At 38.7% G+C, this 25,179-nt stretch overlaps 2 protein-coding genes across 3 annotated transcripts; both read right to left on the reverse strand.

The window, feature by feature from the left end:
- Window positions 1-1,923: 1,923 nt before the first annotated feature.
- LOC127415257 (calreticulin-like) lies at window positions 1,924-15,515 on the reverse strand. 2 transcript variants are annotated; one of them, XM_051653935.1, is made up of 9 exons: window positions 15,118-15,515; window positions 14,352-14,453; window positions 12,573-12,776; window positions 12,268-12,362; window positions 11,971-12,180; window positions 5,243-5,356; window positions 4,931-5,074; window positions 4,050-4,142; window positions 1,924-3,927 (listed from the first exon to the last, which is right to left on the reverse strand). In XM_051653935.1, exons 1-9 carry the CDS (start codon window positions 15,122-15,124, stop codon window positions 3,709-3,711), a joined length of 1,188 nt encoding a protein of 395 aa, XP_051509895.1. In that variant the 5' UTR covers window positions 15,125-15,515; the 3' UTR covers window positions 1,924-3,708. The 2 variants fall into 2 exon arrangements, with proteins under 2 accessions (XP_051509895.1, XP_051509894.1); XM_051653934.1 differs by lacking the exon at window positions 15,118-15,515 and adding an exon at window positions 14,871-15,109.
- Window positions 15,516-15,649: 134 nt separating this feature from the next.
- LOC127415261 (torsin-1A-like) lies at window positions 15,650-24,465 on the reverse strand. The gene is made up of 6 exons (XM_051653944.1): window positions 23,940-24,465; window positions 23,594-23,716; window positions 22,959-23,224; window positions 22,253-22,428; window positions 17,205-17,329; window positions 15,650-17,076 (listed from the first exon to the last, which is right to left on the reverse strand). The coding sequence occupies exons 1-6, from the start codon at window positions 24,103-24,105 to the stop codon at window positions 16,829-16,831; spliced, it is 1,104 nt and encodes a 367-aa protein (XP_051509904.1). The 5' UTR covers window positions 24,106-24,465; the 3' UTR covers window positions 15,650-16,828.
- Between the last annotated feature and the right edge of the window lie 714 nt (window positions 24,466-25,179).

Raw genomic sequence — 25,179 nt, forward strand, 5'->3', positions numbered from 1 at the left:
GCTAGGGAGGGTTGAGTCACATGGGGTAACTTCCTCGTGGTCGTGATTAGTGGTTCTCGCTCTCATTGGAGTGTGTGGTAAGTTGTGCGTGGATCACGGAGAGTAGCATGAGTCTCCACATGCTGTGAGTCTCCGTGGTGTCATGCACAACTCGTGGTCACAATAATGTGTGGTTCTGGCTCTCGGTGGGGCACGAAGTGAGTTGTGCATGGATGCCGCAGAGAATAGCATGGGCCACCACACGCGCTACGTCTCCGCAGTAATGCGCTCAACAAGCCACATAAGATGCGTGGATCGACAGTCTCAGACGCTGAGGCAACTGAGATTCGCCAAACAAGTCTAGCAGCAACCGCCCACTTCCATGATGCACTGTGGTCTTCCAACACACTCATACTACATATATATTTGTATACAGTATATCAGAATAATCTGCAGAAACTTAAAATATATTGTTTTCATATTTATAATCAACAACCTAAAATTAATAGTTTTGCATTGTATATTTTCATCAATTAAAAAAATAATATTTTAATAAACTTTTATCCCCTTTTCTCCCCAATTTGGAATGCCCAATTCCCACTACTTGGTAGGTCCTTGTGGTGGTGCGGTTACTCACCTCAATCTGGGTGGTGAAAGACAAGTCTCAGTTGCCTCCGCTTCTGAGATAGTCAGTCTGCGCATCTTATCACGTGGCTCGTTGTGCATGACACCACGGAGACTCACAGCATGTGGAGACTCATGCTACTCTCTGTGATCCACGCACAACTTACCACACGCTCCAATGAGAGCGAGAACCACTAATCACGACCACGAGGAAGTTACCCAATGTGACTCTACCCTCCCTAGCAACATGGCCAATTTGGTTGCTTAGGAGACCTGGCTGGAGTCACTCAGCACGACCTGGATTTGAACTCACAACTCCAGGGATGGTAGTCAGCGTAAATACTCGCTGAGCTTCCCAGGCCCCCCATTTTCATCATTTTTTATTCCATTACATCATTTGCAATGCTTCATGGGATTGTAGTTCATACCTTCATGAAAGACGATAAGTACACAGTCTTGTTCCTTTGTCTTCATACCCTCCGTCCAAAATCATTTACTGTTTTAATATGTACTGAATGGTTTTGTTAAACAAGCACCATTTAAGTACAAGGAACAACTTTCTTGGTATAAATAATACAGAGTTGAAAAGAGCCTTCCGACTGGCGGTTTCCTTACGTTTTTTATTTTGTGTTTTAAATGTGATGTCTCCTTAGCTCCCAAGGGATTATGTGATGGTAAAGTGTCCAGTCAATCTGCACTTCAGAATCTCATTGGAAATAGTGGGTGATCCGGGTATTTCTGGCTTACTGTTTAATGAATACTAGGGATTCAAACAAACTACTTCATTGGCATACTTCTTTTGGCATACTAATGTATATAGTAGGGAATTATGCATATTAAAATGCAGCAATAGTGTTAAAAGCATGCAACTTTTGATCTTTGAGCGTATCTGAAGCTGAGACAAAAGTTAGTGGAACCTTTTAGTTTTAGTTTCAGTAAAATTTAAAGATTTACTTTATAAATGATACCCCACAGATGAAACATTTAAACTTTTTTAATGTTTTTTTTTCCCCCTAGATATTTCATCATAGGACGGCCCCATACATATCCACAGAGGTCTGGGCAAAGCCCTGAATATCCACTGACCCTAGAACCACCCCTGATCGATAGCATTTATGGCATAATGTTGATCACACCAAAAATTTATTTAGACTCGTCCCTCCTTTTCTTAAAAATAAATAAATAAATAAATAAATAATATATATATATATATATATATATATATATATATATATATATATATTAGCGGTTACAGTGAGGCGCTTACAAAGAAAGTGAATGGGGCCAATCCGTAAACATTAAAATATGCACTGTTTCAAAAGTATAGCCACAAGACATGAACAATGAATAATTTAGCTCATAGCGGTTCTGTTGACAAAACATTTTGGGAGCCCCTGGATTCAGTGAACGGCTGTACTGATGGCCCTGGAGCCCCCTTAGAAAAAAGTGATGTGTGTTTATTGAACTGTTATGCAGTTAATTTCATGTCATTTGTTAATGCTCTCAAAACCACAATCTAGAGACTTCAGAGGTATATTACTCTTTTTGTAGTTTTATTATTGGACAACATTCATACCAGAGCTTTTCTTTTCAATGTCAACACATCCTTCTAACACAAAAAGTACAAAATATATCTTTAAAAAAAGGTCACAACCTACTTTGTTGGGAGAAATATCTGGTTGAAGCAATACAGCAGTGCAATATTCACCATGACTGTGAAATATCTGTCTCAAGAGCCAAGGTGTTACTAAAGAATGCTATGGGATGATCCCTTTGCTTGTGACACCCTTGAAATCTCACAAACTTTCAATATATCGGACTCCACAGGTTTAGCCTGGCCCTGATTGGCATGTTTGCAGAAGTAATTCAATCAGACCAGTGTCTAAAGGGGGTGATTCCGTTAATAACAAGAGCACACTCTGTGTGAACACACAGAGATTGTGGCTACTCCGAGAAACCATTCTTGATGTTGTTTTTTCCTTTGCCAAACATTCAGTTGGTCAGTTGTGTACATTTTTCATCTGAACAACTTGGCAAACCTTTGCATCAGCTACATCATCCAAGCCAGATGCTGATCAGACCAAATATGAATTAGTTCTGTATGAGTATGCTGACTGACCAGGGCAAAACCAAAACTACAGTGCCAATGGCAAAGCTTGTGAGATCCACAGTACCTGCATGCATGAAAACCGATCACTGACGGTTAAATATTAAGATTGCGTATCTGTCATCGGGGTTTGGTTTAAGACAAAACATGCAATAAAGTGAGGACACTCACTCAACCCCAACACTCTCTCTCTCACACACACACACACACACACACAACAGTTCACACCCAAAACACAGTAGATGAGATAGCATCTATCTGAAACCCCAAGCAAAACTGCACACTATGAAACTCAAAGCATATTCTGCAACAGGAGTAAACAAACAACAATATGGTGACAAATGTTAGAAAAAAGGGTTACCTTAAAAACAGTACTTTAAATTGCTCCACAATATCAGAATTTGATAAGGAAAATATTCTTTGAGGTAATTATTCTAGTATCTGAGGCCATGTCCACACTAATAATTTTTCATTAAATAAATGCTGTTTTCAGTTTCCTAAAGTTATCATCCTCCAAAGTATGCAGTAATAGAGTAGAGAGCAAAGTCTCTGTTTATAGTGGTGGAAACGGAGGAAAAATCTATCTGTTTTCAAACAAAAATATATTAGTGTGGGTGTGGCCTGAGAATTTTAGCTACCAGTTGATGATTCAAGTTTCATATCACAGAATTGCTTAAATCAACAGTTTGTATTGGATAATATCTGATATTTGTAAACATCAGTACTGAATTTTTAAGCATCTCACTTCACATTACAGACAAGGGCGTTATATTTTGATGTTTGCTCCCTTATTTTTTTTTCCCTGACTGAAATTCCTGGGACTTGCTTGACATCATGCAAATGATGTAAATAGGGTTGTAGTAGTGGCAGGGAAAAAAATACTGTCAGAATCATCTGACACGCAACAAAAAGGAATGTCCAGCATTAGTCCAGCTCTCTGCCTCGTACCCCATTAGTCATGAGGTATGAGGCATGTCTTCACAAGTTTCTTTTTAAATCTACAACTCATCTTTGAGTTTAGAGTCTGTTTCCTCCTCCTCCTCCTCTTCTTCGTCATCCTCCTCTTCCTCCTCCTCCTCTTCTTCTTCATCCTCTTCCTCCTCTTCCTTATCCTCTTCCTCATCCTCCTTTGCTTCCTCCTTTCTGTTCTTGTCATCTTCCTCACGCTTCTTCCTCTCTTCCTCTTCTTGACTTTCCTTCATCTTCTTCTCAGCATCCTGAAGTGTGGAAATATGACAATTATTTTGTTTTTGAAAAAAGAATAAGAAAGCATTACACACAATTAAAATTAAGAGGATAATTATTTAGTAGAAAAGGATAATGTTTGGGAAAAGCATACCTTCGTGGCACCCCAAGTCTCATTGCCAACATCTTCTGCCAGCTTTGGGTCATTGGTGATGAGGAAGTTGTCAAAAATTGTGCCAGACTTCACCTGTCATGAAATACAGGAACATTTGGTTTAAACCTGGTATGGCTATTAAGATCTTGAACAAAGAACAATCACAAAGAAAAACAAAATCACATAAAGGCAGCATAAAAGTAATACATAAGACTCCAGTGGTTAAATCCATGTCTTCAGAAAGCATATGATAGATGTGGGTAAGAAGCAGATCAAATAAGTCTTTTTTTTTATATATATATATATACTATAAATCTCCACTTTCACTTTCACTTCTACATTCTGAAAATGAACGTGAAAGTGGAGATTTATAGTAAAAAATGATTGAAATATTGATCTGTTTCTCACCCAAAGTGATTGCATCCCTTCAGAAAACATATATTAAACCACTGGAGCCTTATGGATTACTTTTATGCTGCCTTTGTGATTTTTGGAGCTTCAAAAGGTCTGACCACCATTCACTTGCATTGTATGGACCTACAGAGCTAAAATATTCTTCTAAAAACCTTCGTTTGTGTTCAGCAGAAGAAAGTAAGTCATACACATCTGGAATGGCATGAAAGTGAGAAAATGAGAGAATTTTCATTTTTGGTTATTTTGGGATATTCAATTTTATATTTAGGGTCCAGGTTGGTATATTTGGACCGTGCACAGTATATGTGGTGAGGTGCATGGAGCTGAGGGGTTGTTTGTCCAAAAAAAGGGACTAAAAATTAGACAAAGTATATTCTAATACATGTGTAAACAGTTATTAAATAACCAAAAAAAAATCTAATTGTCGTATAACAAATTGTTGTTAAAAGCAAGTAAATAACAGGTACCTGCCACAGGTCCAGTCCAATAACTCCAATGCTGTCGTATTTATAGATTTCATTGTCAGGAGTGTATTCCGGATTATCGATCTCAGGGTGCACCCATTTCCCCTTGTAAGCAGGGTTGTCAATCTGGCGGGGTTTCCACTCACCCTTGAAAAGATTACATATTCAATTTGAGAAATAAAATGACAAAAGGACACAGTATTACAAAGACATGTTTTGGCTATTAACTGCATTTTTTTTCAGCATGAAGTATCTACATTTATATGCATAAGCTTGCATTTATATAAGGAGCCATGATAATAGAAAAGCCAGTACCTTGTATTCAGGATTGGTGACCATGGGTGGCTCCCACTCCCCATCCATCTCATCGTCCCAGTCATCAGGCTTCTTGGCATCAGGATCGGGGATGTTCTCGGGTTTGTCCCAGTCCTACAGAAACACAGGCACATTTTAAGGGAGCTGCTATTTGCAATGAGTATAAGCTATGATCTGTGTTGGGTGTTATATAAATACAAAGTAAATACTGTAATCTAATTACTTTAGTACAAAAAGCAGTGTAGTGCAATACAATTCAAATGCTTGAAATCAGACTACAGTTACTGATTTTCAAATAAAGTATTTATAAAATAATATTACATACAGTAAGTAGAATACATTTAAAAAATAAATTAATGTATATCTCTTTGCATTTCTGTGACAGCTGAAGGACATGTGCCCATAACGAGTCAATAAATGAGGAAAATAAACATTATTTTGAATTAGTGGAGCTGAAAAAAAAAGACTGTCAAAAGTATTTTAGAAAGTAACTTAAAAGTAATTAGCAATGTGATTACTTTTTCGATAAAGTGATCAGTAAAGTCAGCAATCTGATTAAAATTTTATATAAGTAATTTGCAGTGAATAACTTTTGAGTAACTTACCCAACACTATGGCTATGATTTAACACTATCTCAAAACATCAGCCACTGTATTCTCTGAATTTCCTACATCTAAATGCCAAAGTCCTCGACATTTACTTTCAGGGTTTTGATCAAAACATGTCTAAGATTATTCCATGACTTTTTCAGTCCTTTGTGATTTTGGATAGGATTTTTAACAATTATTTTAATAATTTCCAGGCCTGGGGGAGTCACATGACACCATGCGACGATCGTACGCGTGAACGGCGAGCTATGCGCACTTTGCTAGTTTTAATACTTTTTATGACATAAACCGGTGAGATTCGATACACTCTGTTCCAAAACTGTTCTAGGAGAACAATATGTCAAAGAATTCAAAACCTTGGGCTCTAGAGACATTAAAAGACACATACATGCTTAAGCTGACACCCCCGAGCAGGCCACGGGCCTGGGAGTCTATTTGGTCGGAGAGGTGTGGGAAATGTGGCGAGAGATGCTGAACATGTGGAATTCCTGGATGGGCTCTTTCCGAGTCTGCTCAAAATGGCAGGCCATAAGCTGGAAATCGAGCGAGCTCACAAGGTCTGGCTCGGCGATCCGCGGAGGGAGGCAGGCCCCGATCAATTCTGGCCAAATTTCTGAGATCATCCGATAAAGATCTTGTGTTACGCGAGACGAGGAGTAAAGGAAGGCTTTCTTGGAAGAACCACAGCATTTTCTTGTTCCCAGACTTTGTGAACTCGACAAGAGAAACGTGATCGATTCAAGGGATACAAGAAACTTTTACATCAACAGAAGGTCGCTTTTGCACTGATATTCCCAGTCAAATTGAGAATAGATGCTAAGGATGGCAGTAAAACACTCACATGCCCACAGCAAGCGATGTCCTTCATAAAGTCAATGGAGTGAGTAAGTCATCTTGTGGTTCTCACGTTGCGGCTGAGTGGACCGGCTCACTAAACATTCGCTTGACTGTTTGAAGAATCTGCACGCTCTTTTTATGCTGGTTCTGCCTAGCGGCTGGAGTTTATTTTGTAGACCAATACACCTTCAGGAAGGTTTTGAGGATGAATCTACACTCTCGATGTGCTTAGTGCACCTATCGACTGGAGTTTATTTTGTGGAGTATTTCTTGCAAAGTCATTGGAGTAAGTAATTTGCTTGCACTCATGTTGCAGCCGAGCAGACCGGAACATTCACTTGACTGTTTGAAGTATCTGCGCGCTCTTTTTTTTGTGCTGGCTCCGCCTATCAGCTGGAGTTTATTTTGTAGAATAACACACCTTCAGGACAGTTTTGTGGATGAATCTTCTGCCTATTGGCTGGAGTTTGTTTTATAGATTATCTTTGCTGTGTAATTCTGTCTAACAAAACTTGTATTGATACACCGGACTTGAGCAATCCGACGGCAAGGTTGTTGCGGGGGCTCTCATAGGCGTGCATGGACTGTTTGAGTTTAGAGGGACGGACGCCAGTTGGCGATGTCGTGTGCAGGGTTAATGCGCATGTTTTTCTTTTTTTCTGTTTTTTTGTTTTTTTTTGTTCTAGGGAATGTTCGGGGTTTGATTGTTGCACTAATGTTGGAATGTGGTCTTTATTATCTTGTCTTTGACACACAATCTATTTTTTCTTATATGTCTACATGGAATGTGAATGGGTTGGGGCACCCCATAAAAAGAAGGAAGGTTATTTCTCTTCTTAAGTATAACAAATATGATATAGTGTTTCTTTAAGAAATGCACCTTTCTCCACAGGAAGCGGATAAAGTTGGAAAGATATGGGGTGGGCATTTTTTTTTTTATAGTGCTGGCTCAAGTAAGAGCAGGGGAGTCATTATGCTGATAAGTAAACATCTACAATTCAAATGTCTCAAACAGAGCAAAGATAAATTAAGAAGAGTCATTATTGTTTTAGTCTTATTTTGGCTAATATTTATGCACCCAACGTTGATGATCAGGGCTTTTTTTTATACATCTTGAGAGGATGTTGCAAGCTGCTGGTACCCCTCATGATATAATATTGGGAGGAGACTTTAATCTTTTGATGGACTCAGTCATTGATCATAGTGAAGCAAAAGAGTGCAAGCCCCCTAGAGCAACATTGTCGCTTCACAGGATGGGTAAAAATCTTGGTCTTACAGATATTTGGAGACTTTTGAACCCATCTGGTAGAGACTATACATTTTATTCAGCAGTCCATAAGATTTACTCTAGAATAGATTTTTTTTAAATTATATCCAAGTCCCTCATTTCATCAGTTGCTGACTGCTCAATTGGAAACATTTTAGTCTCAGATCACGCCCTGGTGAGTTTAGAGGTGTTTCCACATACAGAGAAAAAGAAATCATATAGGTGGCGCTTTAAATGTATCCCTTTTGCAAAATCCTGAATTCCAACAAATGCTAAAGGCTGAAATCAATGTCTATATGGAGACCAACTGGTCCCCAGTATCCTCTGTGGGCGTGGCTTGGGAGGCACTTAAGGAGGTTCTTTGGGGCCGGATCATACAGTATGCCTCATTCACCAAAAAATCCAAAGCACAAGAACTCGTGGAATTAGAAGGGAATATTAAAAGCACCGAGGCAGAGCTGAAGTGCCAAATGTTGTCTAATGGCCTCAGAGAATTGACCCGACTGAAATACAGATATAATTCTATTTTGTCGTGGAAGGTGGAGTTTTGGCTATTCAGGGCAAGACAGTTATACTTTGAGTTGGGGGACAAGGCAGGGAAACTGCTGGCTAGATATATAAAACAGAGAGAGTCTTTTTCTACCATTCCCTCAGTGAAATCTGCTGTGGTGAAATATTTACCTTGGCCATTGATATTAATAATGCTTTTAAAGAATTCTATCTTGATCTCTATAGTTCCACGTCTTCGTCTACTGATGAAGATATTAGAAACTATGTGGAACCATTAGAACTTCCTAAACTGACGACTGAGCAAAGGAATTCTCTTGATTCTGAGATAAACTTTGAGAAGCTTGGCGAGGTAATTAAGGCCTTGCCTACAGGCAAGACTCCGGGGCCAGACAGCTTTGCCGCTGAATTTCTTAGATCTTATGCTACAGAACTGGCTCCACTTTTGTTAGAAGTTTATACTGAATCATTAAAGAATGGAAAGCTTCCGCCAACCATGACACACGCCCGGATCAGTCTGATTCTTAAAAAGGACAAAGATCCAAGCGAGTGTAAGAGTTACCGTCCAATTTCCATGATCCAGCTAGATGTTAAAATATTGTCAAAAATTCTGGCAAACCGATTAAGTTATGACATCTCTTATACATATAGATCAGGTGGGGTTTATTCCGGGCCATAGCTCTTCTGATAACATTAGGCGTTTCATCAATATCATGTGGGCAGTGGTGAACGATCAGACTCTGGTCACTGCCATCTCGCTTGACGCCGAAAAGGCGTATGGAATTAGAATGGGGTTTTATCTTTTTAAGATTTTGGAAATGTACGGGAATACTTTTATTGGGTGGATTAAGTTACTTTATAGACACCCGGTAGTGCCGGTTCAAACGAATGGATTAATTTCAGAGTATTTTATTCTGGATAGTTCTGTCTTGCCCTGGAACCATTAGCAGCCACAATAAGAAAGGAGGATGATCTTCCAGGGGTGGTGGCGGGAGGTGTGGCGCATAAGCTTTTGCTTTATGCAGATGATATTTTATTATTGGTCTCTGACCCCACTAGATCTATGTCTTGCCTCCATAGAATTATTAATTCCTTTTCCAAGTTCTCAGGATACGGAGTTAACTGGTCTAAATCCGAAGCTTTGGCTCTGACAGTGTACTGCCCGGTAACGGCTTTTCAGCCGGGCGCCTTCCAGTAGCCCAAACAGGGCATTAAGTATTTGGGTATTTTATTTCCAGCAAATCTGTGTGATTTAGAGTAAATTTTGACCCTTTCATAAAAAGGGTTTTGAGCGATGTGGGCAGGTGGGCATCATTACATTTATGAATCATGATTGGGAAGGTTAATGTTATTAAAATTAATTGTATTCCAAAATTCAACTACCTGCTACAATCTCTCCCTGTAGATGTCCCCCTCTCATATTTCAAGCAATTTGATAGCATAGCGAAGTCCTACATTTGGAATGGTAAACGTCCCAGATTACATTTCAGTAAGTTACATAGGCCAATTGACAAAGGTGGGCTAGGTCTACCCAAGATTTTGTTTTATTATTATGCATTCGGTCTCAGACATTTGGCTCATTGGTCGCTTCCACCTGAGAGAGCCCCTCCCTGGTTTTGTATTGAAAAGTTCTTGCCCCTGTTTCGACATTGCAAAGCCTTTCTATCAAACTAACCGAAGAAGTTACACCCTGTTATCTCGCATTTGCACTCGGTATGGACGAAAGTGTCCAGAGTGTTTAATTCAGACATTTATTTAAATGTTGCTTCGAGCATATGGCTGAACCCAAAGTTATGTATTAATAAGTCCCCTTTCTGCTGGACAGAATGGATTGTGAGGGAGGTTGACCTGTATGAGAGTGGAGTGTTGAGATCCTTTGAAAATATGGTTAAACATTTTGGGATTCCCAGGTCTCAATTCTATAGGTATTTACAGCTGTGCCACCTGCTCTGTACTATTTTTGGGAGTAGCATACACCCTGCTAAAGCTGCAGATACTCTGGGAGTGGTGATTATTGTTTTGGAAAAGGTCATGAGGCATCAGTGTATTACTCCCTGCTAATTCAGAGTCTGGGGGACGGAGCTTCTCCTTCTCTTACGAGATTATGGGAGAAAGATTTAAACTTGGTATTGGAGGAGGGAGTGTGGGCTAGGATTCTAAAAAAACATCAAGTCTACATCTAGAGATGCAAAGGGGTGCCTTATGCAGTTTAAGATTTTACATCGATTCTATTGGACCCCCTCTTGATTGTATAGGCTTGGTCTTAAAGACACACCCACTGCTGGCGATGCCAATCAGAAGATGGGGACACAACCCATGTTTTTTTGGTGTGTATGTTAAGATCCAAGAATTTTGGTTGAGGGTTCAGAGTTTTATGTGTGACGTATTGGGCACTCAAAGTTCATTTTGCCCCAGACTCTGTATTTTAGGCGATGGGGCGGTCATTATATAGGGGATAGGTACATAAAGAATTGAGTCCTGGCCAGTGTTATGACAGGCAGACGGGTTATTCTTAGGGGATGTAAGTCGGCTGGAGCGCCCTCATTTCAAGAGTGGTGCACGGAGATTGGCAGGGTGGCGGCATTTGAGGAGATGTCTTATAGAAGGCTGGGCAACCTGGGTTTATTTAATAAAAAAATGGGGCAGCTATTTAGCTTTTTTAGAAGGCTCTCGGGGAGGGGCAGTAGAGAGTGATTCGTAGTTTTAAATATGTGTACAACCTTGTTGTTTTTTGGAAGTATACTTATGTTTTGTTTTTTTTTTATGTTTGTGTGTCATTGTCAATTTAACTTTTGACCACTGGGGTGTGTGTTTATGCTGGGTGGGGGGGATTGTTTGGGGGGAAGGGTTATAATTTTATATAATTTGATTCCACATTTTCTGTTATATCTATTAAAGTTGTTGTATGGAATCAATAAAAACTGTTAATTAAAAAATAAAATAAAAATAAAAAACAGGTCACATTCTAATGAATGCACTGTATGTGTTCTGTGCTCTGATTCAAGGTATTTTCCTGTGCATGCAACAGCTGAATTTTGAATGTTCTGTCTCGTTGTCCTCTGGGTGCTTCGACTGTGTTTTTGGCTGTCTGAAAAGTGATACTGTCATTAAACATCCTGCAGATCTTCTGTCTAAAAAAAAAAATAATAATAATAATTTCCAGGCCTGGAAATCACAATTTTCCCACACACTAAAAAAATATTGTTTTCCATGACTGTGGGGAAAACTGTACTCATGGTGATGTGTGCATATTTTCACTTTGGTCATGAAATAAATTTCCATCACCTTAATGAGGACTACAGTACATGAACATTTCTTCCAACAAACCTTCCAGCTTTAGGTGCTTGAAGAAAAGTCACTGCATGAACACCATGACATAGTACAAAATATTTACCCTAAACAGTTACCTTTATTCTTGTGGCTTACATAATCAGTTAATCTGTTTTACAACAAGCAACAGAAAGGTTCCTTGTGGTTTTCAGGAAGCCAACAATGGCACTGGCCTCACCTCTGGTTTCTTGTCATCAGGGTCGTCAATCTTCTCCCTTTCATCCCAGTCCTCTGGCTTTTTCGCTTCGGGATCCTTGATCTTCTTTGGGGGCAAGAAGTCCCAGTCCTCTTCCAGAGATCCAGACTCCACCTTCTTATTATCAATCTTGACTTCATAAGTATTGTCTGCATTGACAATCAATGTGTACAGATGGCTGTATTCATCATCCTGGAGAATACAAATCATAGGATATGAGTCATTAAGACTAGTGCCATTGTGCATTATAGGAATAAAAAAAGAAAACCCTAGGATGACCTTGCATCGGATGTCTTTGTTGATCAAATAATTTTTGCCTTTGTAATTAAAGATTACATGGACTTTCTTGGTGCCGGGGCCACAGATGTCAGGACCTGGAAATGATAGAACACATTTTCTAAAAGGCTCTTGGCTGTGAGTCATGTATAATACAGTACAAATATTTATTATTGCAAATCCACATTTATTAATAGCTCATAGTTTATTCATTTGAACATTAACTACAAATCTGAAGAAGCATGTCCGATCTGACATAAGTTTTAGTATGCTTATTTATAGAGTGAAGTGGTCATTGAGACACTCACCAAACATGATATTATAAGTGGAGTCTCCATGCATATCTTCCTGTTTGAGATCAGATGGGAAAAGCTTAATGTAGCCACCACCACAGTCAATGCTCTGCTCATGTTTTACACTGAACTGGATTACAAGGGACTGGTCCTTGTTGCTGAAGTCCGCAAAGCGAGATGACAGTGCGTAGAAATGAGCATCTTGACTGGTCTGAAGACCTGCAAGTTCAAAAGATACCAGTCACAGCAACTACAATAACAGCTAAATTGTACTTTTTTTTCTTCTCCCAATTTGGAATGCCCAACTTCCCAATGTGCTTTTAAGTCCTCGTGGTTGCGTAGTGATTTGCCTCACTCCGGGTGGTGGAGAACGAATCCCAGTTGCCTCCGCGTCGGAGACCGTCAAGCCGTGCATCTTATCATGTGGCTTGTTGAACACGTTGCCATGTGTGGAGGCTTCACGCCATCCACCGCGGCAACCACGCTCAACTCACCACGCGCCCCACCGAGAATGAACCACATTATGGTGATCACGAGGAGGTTACCCTATGTGACTCTACCTTCCCTAGCAACCAGGCCAATTTGGTTGCTTAGGAGACCTGGCTGGAGACCACCCTGGGATTCGAGCTAGCGAGCTAGCGAGCTCCAGGGGTGGTAGCCAGAGTCTTTTACCACTGAGCTACCCAGGCCCCTGCTAAATTGTACTTTTAAAAACTTGAACCAACTTATAGGAATATAGAAAAATTTTATTTCTCTCATCATTTACTCACCTTCATGCCATCCCAGATGTGTATGACTTTTAGATTTATAGAAGATTTTTAGATTAATATCTCAGCTCTGTAGATCCATACAATGCAAGTGAATGGTGGCTAAACTTCAAAGCTCTAAAAAACACAAAGACAGCATAAAAGTAATCCATAAGACTCCAGTGGTTAATTTCATATCTTCAGAAGTGATATAATAGGTGTGGCTGAGAAACAGATAAATATTTAAGTCCTTTTTACTATAAATTCTCCTCCGTGTCAGTAGGTGTCAATATGCACGAAGAATGCAAATCGCCAAAAATAAAAGATTTTGTGAAAATTTATGGTGAAAAAGGACTTAAATATTGATCTGTTTCTTACCCACACCTATCATATCGCTTCAGAAGACATGGATTAAGCCACTTGAATCATATGGATTACTTTTATGCTGCCATTATGTGCTTTTTTGAGCTTCAAAGTTCTGGCAACCATTCACTTGTATCGTATGGAGAGAGCATTTGTGTTCTGCATGAGAAAGTCATACAGATCTGGGATGGCACGAGGGTGGGTAAATGAGAGAATTTTCATTTTTTGGGGTAAATTATCCAGCAACCCATTTAGCTGTTCTCCCAGCCTGACCAGCTTATAGGTGCTTAGAATCCCTCTAAAAACATTAAAACAGACCAACTTTAGGCTGATATATATATATATTTATTTATTTATTTTTTTTTTTTTGCAGTATTCATGGGTTCAGACTCCAACGTCAGTTTTACAAATCCTTTTCATCTTTGTACTAGATTAATCTGTGCCAGGAAACCTGGACCCTTGGGTCTACAGTACACGTGGCTTTATAATGTTTTGAGATATAGTAAATAATCAGATGGTGTGAGTGACACGCCAGCTCAGTAGAGCACAGGGTGTGACGTCATCCACGGAAGCCCCCTCCCCCCAGCATTATTTAGTGCGTACAATAATGCAAAGCAGAGGAAACCACAAATTCAAAACAACTGGTGTCAATCTACAGTATATTTTAAAACGAAACACTACTCACCCTTATCTTTCTCGGCATCGCCAAAAAAATTGCCTGCTGAGAGCACAAACGTCCCATAGTCGGATTTATGCTTGGATTCCACCCATCGGCTCCTCCAGGTGTCTGCGAATGAAGATTATCGAGAGGAAAAAATGCATATGTGACATGAATATGAAATTAAAAGCCTTCATCAGCATGCATGTCTGCATATTTATGAGTAATATATTACTAAATCAATGAAGCTTATTCACTGACCGTCATTCCACTGTGCTGCTTTGATGCTACTTGCTAATAAATATATATAACATATACAAATATATCTTACACTATTTATGAATTAATAGTTTAATTAATGCAACATCCCATTGCTGCCAGGCCATTAGAAATGCATTTTCTATGCAAGTCTATTGTGACTCAATCACATAAATACAAATATAAATCTCCGGTGCCTTCATCACATACTCGAAAGCTACAGAGATCTTAAATAATATTCAAAAAGCAAAGACAATTAAATATTGTAAGCCTCTGCTTCAAACTTACCACCGTCTTCGAATTGCTCTCGGAAATAAACAGTTGATTCTGCAGCTATTAAAGCGATGCACGCGGCCATAAAGAGCAAGGATAACGCTGTCATCTTTGCAGAAAAGTGTATTCCCTTATTAGGGAGTTAGAGACGTAAAATATAATATATATATATATATATATATATATATATATGAGGCTCGTCTATGTATATAAGATGCTCTGTTTAGACCTTTGCATGCCTGCTGATAACAATGTGCGCTACCTATCATTCACAGTCTCGCCTCTAGACTGGGAACAGATGGCTGGCGCTGATTGGACGGCGGCTGGAGACGACAGCGTCACACCGGCCAGCCAATCATGTTCGTTTCCGTAATACCGAGGAACGTCCTTCTCCTCCAATGCCAACTGACCACGCGTTTGCCTGACACACACACACACACCGCAGATTGCCCACCCTGTTGCAAGAGAGATGACTATAGGATGTCCAAAGTGAGGAAAATGTGAGACCCTTGAATATGTGTGAGGGAATCTGAAATGAGAATGTAATCTACAAGAAAACTTAAATGTAATGCACTTTTATTTCCTCTTCAGTGGTTTGCTAAATCTATGGTTTCACAATAGAAATAAAGTCAAGAACTTTAAGAGTTTGGCACATTCACTTTGACAAATATCAGTAACGAGGGCATTAAATAATTTCCCACTGTGTCTGTTATCAAGGGGAAACTGAAATGCAGAACTTAAACTCTGCTTTGAACTCTTACTCCTTGAAAATAACAGACCATAAACAGAAAATGGAATATTTAGTAATTTAATTTCAAGTTTCAAAGCTTGAAGTCCTGTGTCATCATAGCCTGATGATACTTGTAGTTCATTTTAGCTGGTGACTGAAAATAGTTCTTTCAAAAACCAAATAGTGACCTTTAAACTTTTATGTTAAGTTTAAACATACCTTGATTCTGGTTATTTTCAGTAGCGGCAACATTATCAAAGGTTGGCGAGTAAAATCAAAAGCTGATAATAAAAAGGCTTACCTTACAAGGAAAAACTGTCTGGCTCTTTTATGCCTCAATGAGAAGTGAATATAGGCAAGATAATTTGATAAATGAGCAAACCGCAGAAACATTTGTGCAGGCAGTATTAGTGAAAACAATAGTGCATTAAAACAAGCAACAAAATATATACCATTAAAACAATGATTCCTTCAATCTTAAGCTTACCATTTTAGCTATTTTTTTATTTATTTTTTACATGCCCTTTAATAAAAATAAAATAAAAAAACCCCACAGATGCATACATCACAAATCCACTGGAAACAGTATACCAGCATCTTTGGCATACTATTTTCAACGCACTATGATTTGGGATGTAGTAATCCTAATTTTGCATAGTATTTAGGATGAATAGTATGCAGATTAGGATGCAGCCATAAGTCCCTTTCATGTCCCTTCCTGGAACAGTATAGGCCTACTGGTGATGAAGAACAAGCAAAAGAAACTGGGTTCCCATTTTTAGCTGGTCATGACATGAGTTGCTAATTGATTCTATCTGACCAGTCACAAACAAACGCATGTAAAGTTTAAGCGTTATCGTTATACTTTTGAAATATTCGAAGTGCTTCCTGCTTGCCTTATAGACTTCCATTTTAAGTGCATTACTGTCACTGCGATCTTTGTTTGTTTTTAAAAAAATTACGTTGCTTAGTGCAGACCAATTTATGTAAACTGTAAAGCTGGTTGGGAGAAATCGATAAAATAGAAGTAGATACAAATTTTACTAAAAAACTATTAGAGTAGGGTTGCCATGGACAAGCCCCCACTCTCCCTGTTCTAACTTTCAAGAGTGAGGTATAGAGTTAGAATTTCTTCTGCATTTTCAATATTGTATAACATATATTTTGCATTTCAGATATCTGCAGCTTCTTTTTTTCTTCATTCAAGTATACACTGTGTTCATTTATTTTCAGTTATGCTCCGTTATGGTAGAAAGAAATCGATCCTTTGAGGAATTGATTTGCATCCCTGTGCAGAGAAGAGCTTCTCCTCCTTAGGAACATACAACATGGCTTTGGCCACTTCGTCCAGCGTCCCCTCATCCGGTTCAAGGCCACGAGCTGCGTATGCGTCACGAGCACACAGTTTCACATGCCGATACTCCAGCGGTAAGAATGGTACAAAGAAGTCAATCAGATGGCCTGACATGAGCTCACTCTGGGCAAAACCTCCTGCAAAGATAAATAATAAGTTTGGGAATAGGAATCAAGGCATTTACAATTAAAATTGCACTGTTAGTCTGTTGCCCTTTTGTAACCAAAATAAAGATTAGCCCTAGACTTCTATTTTTCTCCCAGACCTTCTGCCTCCATCGCTTCAGCCCGCAGAAGGTGCTCCAAGTCCTCCATGCCGATGTCTTCCCTATTCTGTCCCGAGTGCCAGAAATCCAGTGCCACCTCATTGATGGCTGCACCACCAATATTGCTAAAGCAATAAAGAAACAGAAATTTTGTTGTTGTTGTTTGAACAACTGCTCTCATTCATTCATATACTGTTTATATATATACTGTGTGTATATATATCTACACGCACATATATAAATAAATATAAAAAATTATATACATTATAAATATATATACAGGTGCATCTCAATAAATTAGAATGTCGTGGAAAAGTTCATTTATTTCAGTAATTCAACTCAAATTGTGAAACTGGTGTATTAAATAAATTCAATGCACACAGACTGAAGTAGTTTAAGTCTTTGGTTCTTTTAATTGTGATGATTTTGGCTCACATTTAACAAAAACCCACCAATTCACTATCTCAAAAAATTAGAATATGGTGACATGCCAATCAGCTAATCAACTCAAAACACCTGCAAAGGTTTCCTGAGCCTTCAAAATGGTCTCTCAGTTTGGTTCACTAGGCTACACAATCATGGGGAAGACTGCTGCTCTGACAGTTGTCCAGAAGACAATCATTGACACCCTTCACAAGGAGGGTAAGCCACAAACATTCATTGCCAAAGAAGCTGGCTGTTCACAGAGTGCTGTATCCAAGCATGTTAACAGAAAGTTGAGTGGAAGGAAAAAGTGTGGAAGAAAAAGATGCACAACCAACCGAGAGAACCGCAGCCTTATGATTGTCAAGCAAAATCGATTCAAGAATTTGGGTGAACTTCACAAGGAATGGACTGAGGCTGGGGTCAAGGCATCAAGAGCCACCACACACAGACATGTCAAGGAATTTGGCTACAGTTGTCGTATTCCTCTTGTTAAGCCACTCCTGAACCACAGACAACGTCAGAGGCGTCTTACCTGGGCTAAGGAGAAGAAGAACTGGACTGTTGCCCAGTGGTCCAAAGTCCTCTTTTCAGATGAGAGCAAGTTTTGTATTTCATTTGGAAACCAAGGTCCTAGAGCTGGAGGAAGGGTGGAGAAGCTCATAGCCCAAGTTGCTTGAAGTCCAGTATTAAGTTTCCAAAGTCTGTGATGATTTGGGGTGCAATGTCATCTGCTGGTGTTGGTCCATTGTGTTTTTTGAAAACCAAAGTCACTGCACCCGTTTACCAAGAAATTTTGGAGCACTTCATGCTTCCTTCTGCTGACCAGCTTTTTAAAGATGCTGATTTCATTTTCCAGCAGGATTTGGCACCTGCCCACACTGCCAAAAGCACCAAAAGTTGGTTAAAGGACCATGGTGTTGGTGTGCTTGACTGGCCAGCAAACTCACCAGACCTGAACCCCATAGAGAATCTATGGGGTATTGTCAAGAGGAAAATGAGAAACAAGAGACCAAAAATGCAGATGAGCTGAAGGCCACTGTCAAAGAAACCTGGGCTTCCATACCACCTCAGCAGTGCCACAAACTGATCACCTCCATGCCACGCTGAATTGAGGCAGTAATTAAAGCAAAAGGAGCCCCTACCAAGTATTGAGTACATATACAGTAAATGAACATACTTTCCAGAAGGCCAACAATTCACTAAAAATGTTTTTTTTATTGGTCTTGTGATGTATTCTAATTTTTTGAGATAGTGAATTGGTGGGTTTTTGTTAAATGTGAGCCAAAATCATCACAATTAAAAGAACCAAAGACTTAAACTACTTCAGTCTGTGTGCACTGAATTTATTTAATACACGAGTTTCACAATTTGAGTTGAATTACTGAAATAAATGAACTTTTCCACGACATTCTAATTTATTGAGATGCACCTGTACAGTTGAAGTCAGAGGTTTACATACACTTAGGCTGAAGTCATTAAAACTTATTTTTTAAGCACTCCACAGATTTAATATTAGCAAACTATAGTTTTGGAAAGTTGTTTAGGCATAACACGAGTAATTTTTCCAACAATTGTTTACAGACAGATTGTTTCACATTTAATTGACTATATCACAATTCCAGTGGGTCAGAAGTTTACATACACTAAGTAAACTGTGCCTTTAAGCAGCTTGGAAAATTCCAGAAAATTATGTCAAGCCTTTAGACAATTAGCCAATTATCTTCTGATAGAAGGTGTACTGAATTGGAGGTGTACCCGTGGATGTATTTTAAGGCCTACCTTCAAACTCAGTGCCTCTTTGCTTGACATCATGGGAAAATCAAAAGAAATCATGAAAGACCTCAGAAAAAAAAAATTGTGGACCTCCACAAGTCTGGTTCATCCTTGGGAGCAATTTTCAAACATCTGAAGGTCCAACGTTCATCTGTACAAGAAAAACAATACGCAAGTATAAACACCATGGGACCACGCAGCCATCATACTGCTCAGGAAGGAGATGCATTCTGTCTCCTAGAGATGAATATATTTTGGTGCGAAAAGTGCAAATCAATCCCAGAAAAACAGCAAAAAACCTTGTGAAGATGCTGGAGGAAACAGGTAGACAAGTATCTATATCCACAGTAAAACGAGTCCTATATTGACGTAACCTGAAAGGCTGCTCAGTAAGGAAGAAGCCACTACTCCAAAACCGACATAAAAAAGCCAGACTACAGTTTGCAAGTGCACATGGGGACAAAGATCTTATTTTTTGGAGAAATGTCCTCTGATCTGATGAAACAAAAATCGAACTGTTTGGCCATAATAGGGGCAGTGGTAGCTCAGCGGTTAAGGCTCTGGGTTACTGATCAGAAGGTCGGGGGTTCAAGCCCCAGCACTGCCAAGATGCCACTGTTGGGCCCTTGAGCAAGGCCCTTGACCCTATCTGCTCCAGGGGCGCTGTATCATAGCTGACCCTGCACTCTGACCCCAGCCTAGCTGGGATATGTGAAAAAGAAGAATTTCACCATATATGTGCAAATGTATAATGTGTGATAAATAAAGAAAATTATAATTAAATTATAATTAAAAATTATAATTATAATTATAATAATTATTATAATTATAATAACCATCATTATGTTTGGAGGAAAAAGGGTGAGGCTTGCAAGCTAAACAACACCATCCCAACCGTGAAGCATGGGGGAGGCAGCATCATGTTGTGGGGGGCTTTGCTTCAGGAGGGACTGGTGCATTTCACAAAATAGATGGCATCATGATGAAGGAAAATTATGTGGATATATTGAAGCAACATCTCAAGACATCAGCCAGGAAGTTAAAGCTTGGTCGCAAATGGGTCTTCCAAATGGACAATGACCCCAAACATACCTCCAAAGTTGTGGCAAAATGGCTTAAGGACACATAGTCAAGGTATTGGAGTGGCCATCACAAAGCCCGGACCTCAATCCGATAGAAAATTTGTGGGCAGAACTGAAAAAGCATGTGCAAGGAGACCTACAAACCTGACAGTTACACCAGTTCTGTCTGAAGGAATGGGCCAAAATTCCAGCAACTTATTGTGAGAAGGTTGTGTAAGGCTAACCAAAATGTTTTGACCCAAGTGCAAACAATTTAAAGGCAATGCTACCAAATACTAACAAAGTGTATGTAAACTTCTGACCCAATGGGAATGTAATGAAAGAAATAAAAGCTGAAATAAATCATTCTCTCTACTATCATTCTTAAAATAAAGTAGTGATCCTATCTGACCAAAGACAGGGAATGTTTTCTACGATTAAATGTCAGGAATATATATATATATACATACATACATACACACACATAAACACACACTCTCACTAAGCACTTTATTAGGAAGACCTGTACACCTACTTATTCACGTGATTATGTAATCAGCCAATCATGTGGCAGCAGTGCAATGCATAAAATCATGCAGATATGGAGCTTCAGATCAGGAACTTCAGTTAATTTTCACATCAACCATCAGAATGGGGAAAAAAACTGATCTCAGTGATTTTGACCGTGGCATGATTGTTGGTGCCAGATGGGCTGGTTTGAGTATTTCTATAACTGCTGATCTCCTGGGATTTTCACATACAACAGTCTCTAGAGTTTACTCAGAATGGTGCCAAAAACAAAAAACATCCAGTGATTTGCAGTTCTGCAGACAGAAACGCTGACAGAAAGGTTACGGTAAATTAGATAACCACTCTGTACAATTGTAGTGAACAGAATAGCATCTCAGTATGCACAACACGTCGAATATGGAGGCGGATGGGCTACAACAGCAGAAGACCACGTTGGGCACTTTATTAGGACCATAGTGTTCCTAATAAAGTGCTCAGTGAGTGTATATGTATATATACAGGAATATAATTCTCTCTATATACAGCATTATCTTATTTTAAAGGAATATTCAGGGTTCAATACAAGTTAAGCTCAGTCAATAGCATTTGTGGCATGCATTTTTAAATGTCACAATTACAATAAGGCACTACAATGGAAGTGAATGGGGCCAGTCCATAAACAAAAATACACACCGTTTCCAAAGTATTGCCACAAGATGGAAGCATTTTATGTGTTAACAAGCTTTCTGTGATAAAATCGCTCACCTTTTCAGTGTAAACTTATGTCCAATATTACAACTTTGTTACCATGACGAGTGATTTTATCACACTAAAATCATGTTAGCATGTATAATGTTCACATCTTGTGGCTATACCTTTGAAACAATGTGTATTTTAATGTTTATGGACTGGCCCCACCAACGGCGATTTTTGCTTTTTTTAAATAAAGGTGGGGCACTACAAATTTAAATTATGCTACAAATGCTGTCAATTGAGCTTAACTTGTATTGAACCCAGAATATTCCTTTAACGCAACAATTAATTTTAAAATAGTCAATAACAATATATTATAAAATAAAACTTTTCAAATGGGTCCACATTGACTGAGTGGTTAAGTACTACGATGTTGTAATGTTTCGATTCTTATTACAATGTTTATGACAGTATAATAATATTTTGTATTATAGTATGACAATTATTTATATTTTACATTGCATTTTTGAACCTTTGACTACAATTATTCTGTACATATTTTGGGTCTGTAAAGAACACACCAACCTTAGGAACAGGAATATGGCTCTCCTATAGCTGACCCCATCCACATTATCATAGTGGTCCATGTAGGGCTTTATGGCATCAATGAGACCTGGATGAAGCTTCTCTGCCTCATCAAAGATAAAGAGAGTCTGTGGACAACGCAGAACCATGTCTCGAATGGCTTCTCTCAACTGGCCCTGGTCACAAATGAACCACACAAATACAAACACTGACCATAAGACTAGGATTCACCAACGTGTACACATATATTTCAACATTTAGACTACACACATTGGCACCCTAACATTTCTCTGTTCATTGGATCAGATGTTCTTACTATAAACTGAGTTGTGTAATCATACTATCGTACCATGGCTTTGATACTTTCTAATGGCAGTTGTCCAATACGTGTTCCCCAGATGCCCAAACTGTGTGACTGTATTGGACCACTGCCTAGGTGAGCTGTGTTGCAAGAACCATTAGGATTTTTTTTTTTTTACTTATATATATATATATATATATATATATATATATATATGAAATATATTCAAGCAGATGACTTATGGTAGAAATAAAAGCACATCATTATACTAAGGACTGACTCTAATCTAACCAAAAATAATGGATTAACTTTAAAAAAGGTTTAGTAAATCAACCAACAATCATTGAATCAGATAAAATGACGTGGGCAGCAATGTGGATGTTAACTGTGCCAAACTTTGCTCACCTTGTACACGTCCACCAATCTGGCATGAGGAAAGTGGAATGGGGCAATGAACAAATGCACACATTCGCTCTTTATACCGTCCCGGTACAGGTTGTCTGCTACAATTCGGGCCACAAAGTTCTTGCCTGTCCCAGACCAGCCGTGGAAGGAGAGAGTCAGAGGTTTATTGGATTCAGGGTTTTTGACAAAGCCTTGAATCGCTTTCAGAACCACAGACTGGGCCAGATGTTGCCCATGGAGCTTAACTTGAAGATTTCTCTCCAAACCTAAAGATGCATCCACAAGATAATGCATCAATTTCTCAAAGAATTTATGAAGTTCTTTTCAGACCTATCCACTCTTCACACACACCTTTGACCAACGAATTTCCATCACTTTTCAGTTGTTTATTACTGGATATGGAATTTAAATTATTTTAGAGATCACTCTCTCAAAAAGCAATTTCCAGCCAATGGAATATTTAGACCGGAGCATAACTAGAAAAATTATATTGGCTATAGAAATTTCCATATTTATTTACGTGACATTCCAGGCCTGGAAATCACAATTTTAACATTTTCTGATATTACCAGGTTTGTGGTAAATAAAAAAATCCAGATGTTGTTAAAAATAATGCACAATGTTGATTGTTTTACCTGTGATATTATTTGTAATCCTACAGTCCCCTGAATCACAGCACTGACCCAGGCTGCAGTACCAAGCAGTCAGCATGCCAGTGTAGTACTGGGGAAACCTTGACCAAATGTCCCCAGTAGACACTGAGAAGAGTGTATTAAATATATTTGGAAATATATAATATTATCTATAATGCACTACTTGTATTCATTTCTGCATTAGCTTTTTCATGTTTACAAAAACATTATTATATATGTATTATATTTTATCATTATGTATACATTTTACATTATTATGTATTTAATACTTAGCTGCACTATTAACAGAGTATTTGATCATTTAATTTACAAAATCTCTAAATATTACCTTGTTGGGTCCCATCATCCTGGTTTGGCTGACAGTCCCCTTCCCAAATATTGCAATAGATGTAATTGAAATAATAGGTAGAAACATTTGAAATGCTGTCGAAGTGAAAAAAATCCGCTTCAGCCGAAACAGCCAGGAGTGCGAGTAAGATACCGATTGAAATCATCGGTGCCGACGAAAATATAGATCATGCGACAACTGTAACATTGAGCTATTAGATGTAATTCTAGGGTCCATTCATATATACAGCATCCGAATCTCAATGACGGCAGGCCGCATCATATAGAACAGCGGGTAGAATGCTATGAAAGGAGTTCTAAATTGGGCGGGGCTAAAGGGGTGCGCACGCTCACATCTCTATTTGGTTAGGTAAAATGGGTATAAATGACATCTCTCCTATTTAAAATCTTTAATTCAGTAGCTATGCATTTACTCGAATGTAAATTATTGTCCAGATCGCGCAGACGTCGTTGTCACATTGTACCTGTTACTTTCCTCAGCGCTGGCCCATTCAGTAGTGTGATGACTTAAAAGTCATTTTAGAGACTGTTGGGGCATCATACCTCTTGTCAGATATAAATCATTGGAAAAGCTTTAAACATTTAAGTGTATAAATGCCAAAAAATAAATAAATAAATAAATAAATTAAAAAAAAAAAAAAAAAAACAACACACACACACACACACACACGTGCGTCCTAAAATTTGAACACGGGTCAGTGGAGTACTCCGCTTTGATCAGACATGCACCCACCCCATAACAGCAACATTTACCACCCAATAAAAGGAACAAATCGAAAAAGAACAGAATGTTCATGTTAACCAAAGTATGCGTGCTGCACTGTTGAACAAAATACTAAGTACCAAGTTAACGTCAATCCGTAGGTCATTAACGTTACCTTTATGACTAAGAGGACTTGTTTATTTGGATTTCCATTTATTCCAGGGTCAGTAGGGTTAAATTAAGCTTAATCGACATCATGTGTCATTGTTGAAAATCTGGGTTACAGTGAGGCACTTACAATGGAAGATAATGGGGCCCAATCCACATTACAACAATAAAAACTCATGGTTTCAAAAATCTGGCCACAAGATCCAAGCAGTATGCCAAATAACAGTAAGTGTGAAAGAAATTTCAAGGTATATCCAATTTTATTACTTAGCGCAAACGGCGATGTAACGCCATAAACACAAAATGACTATAGACAATGTAAAATAGTGCATGACCGATATATCGGTAT

This window comes from Myxocyprinus asiaticus, chromosome 24 (assembly GCF_019703515.2).
Source record: "Myxocyprinus asiaticus isolate MX2 ecotype Aquarium Trade chromosome 24, UBuf_Myxa_2, whole genome shotgun sequence".
NCBI classification, from domain to species: Eukaryota; Metazoa; Chordata; class Actinopteri; order Cypriniformes; family Catostomidae; genus Myxocyprinus; species Myxocyprinus asiaticus.

Excerpts from the sequence above, each read along its gene's own strand:
- LOC127415257 (XM_051653934.1), bottom strand. The coding sequence starts at position 14,964 with ATGACAGCGTTATCCTTGCTCTTTATGGCCGCGTGCATCGCTTTAATA. Across the intron at positions 5,357-11,970 it reads CTGATGACAAGAAACCAGAG|GACTGGGACAAACCCGAGAA; the intron begins GTGAGGCCAGTG and ends GTGTTTCTGTAG. Across the intron at positions 3,928-4,049 it reads AGACTTGGGGTGCCACGAAG|GATGCTGAGAAGAAGATGAA; the intron begins GTATGCTTTTCC and ends TCCACACTTCAG.
- LOC127415261 (XM_051653944.1), bottom strand. The coding sequence starts at position 24,105 with ATGATTTCAATCGGTATCTTACTCGCACTCCTGGCTGTTTCGGCTGAA. Across the intron at positions 23,225-23,593 it reads GATTACAAATAATATCACAG|GTTTGGAGAGAAATCTTCAA; the intron begins GTAAAACAATCA and ends ATGCATCTTTAG. Across the intron at positions 22,429-22,958 it reads GATTGGTGGACGTGTACAAG|GGCCAGTTGAGAGAAGCCAT; the intron begins GTGAGCAAAGTT and ends ATTTGTGACCAG.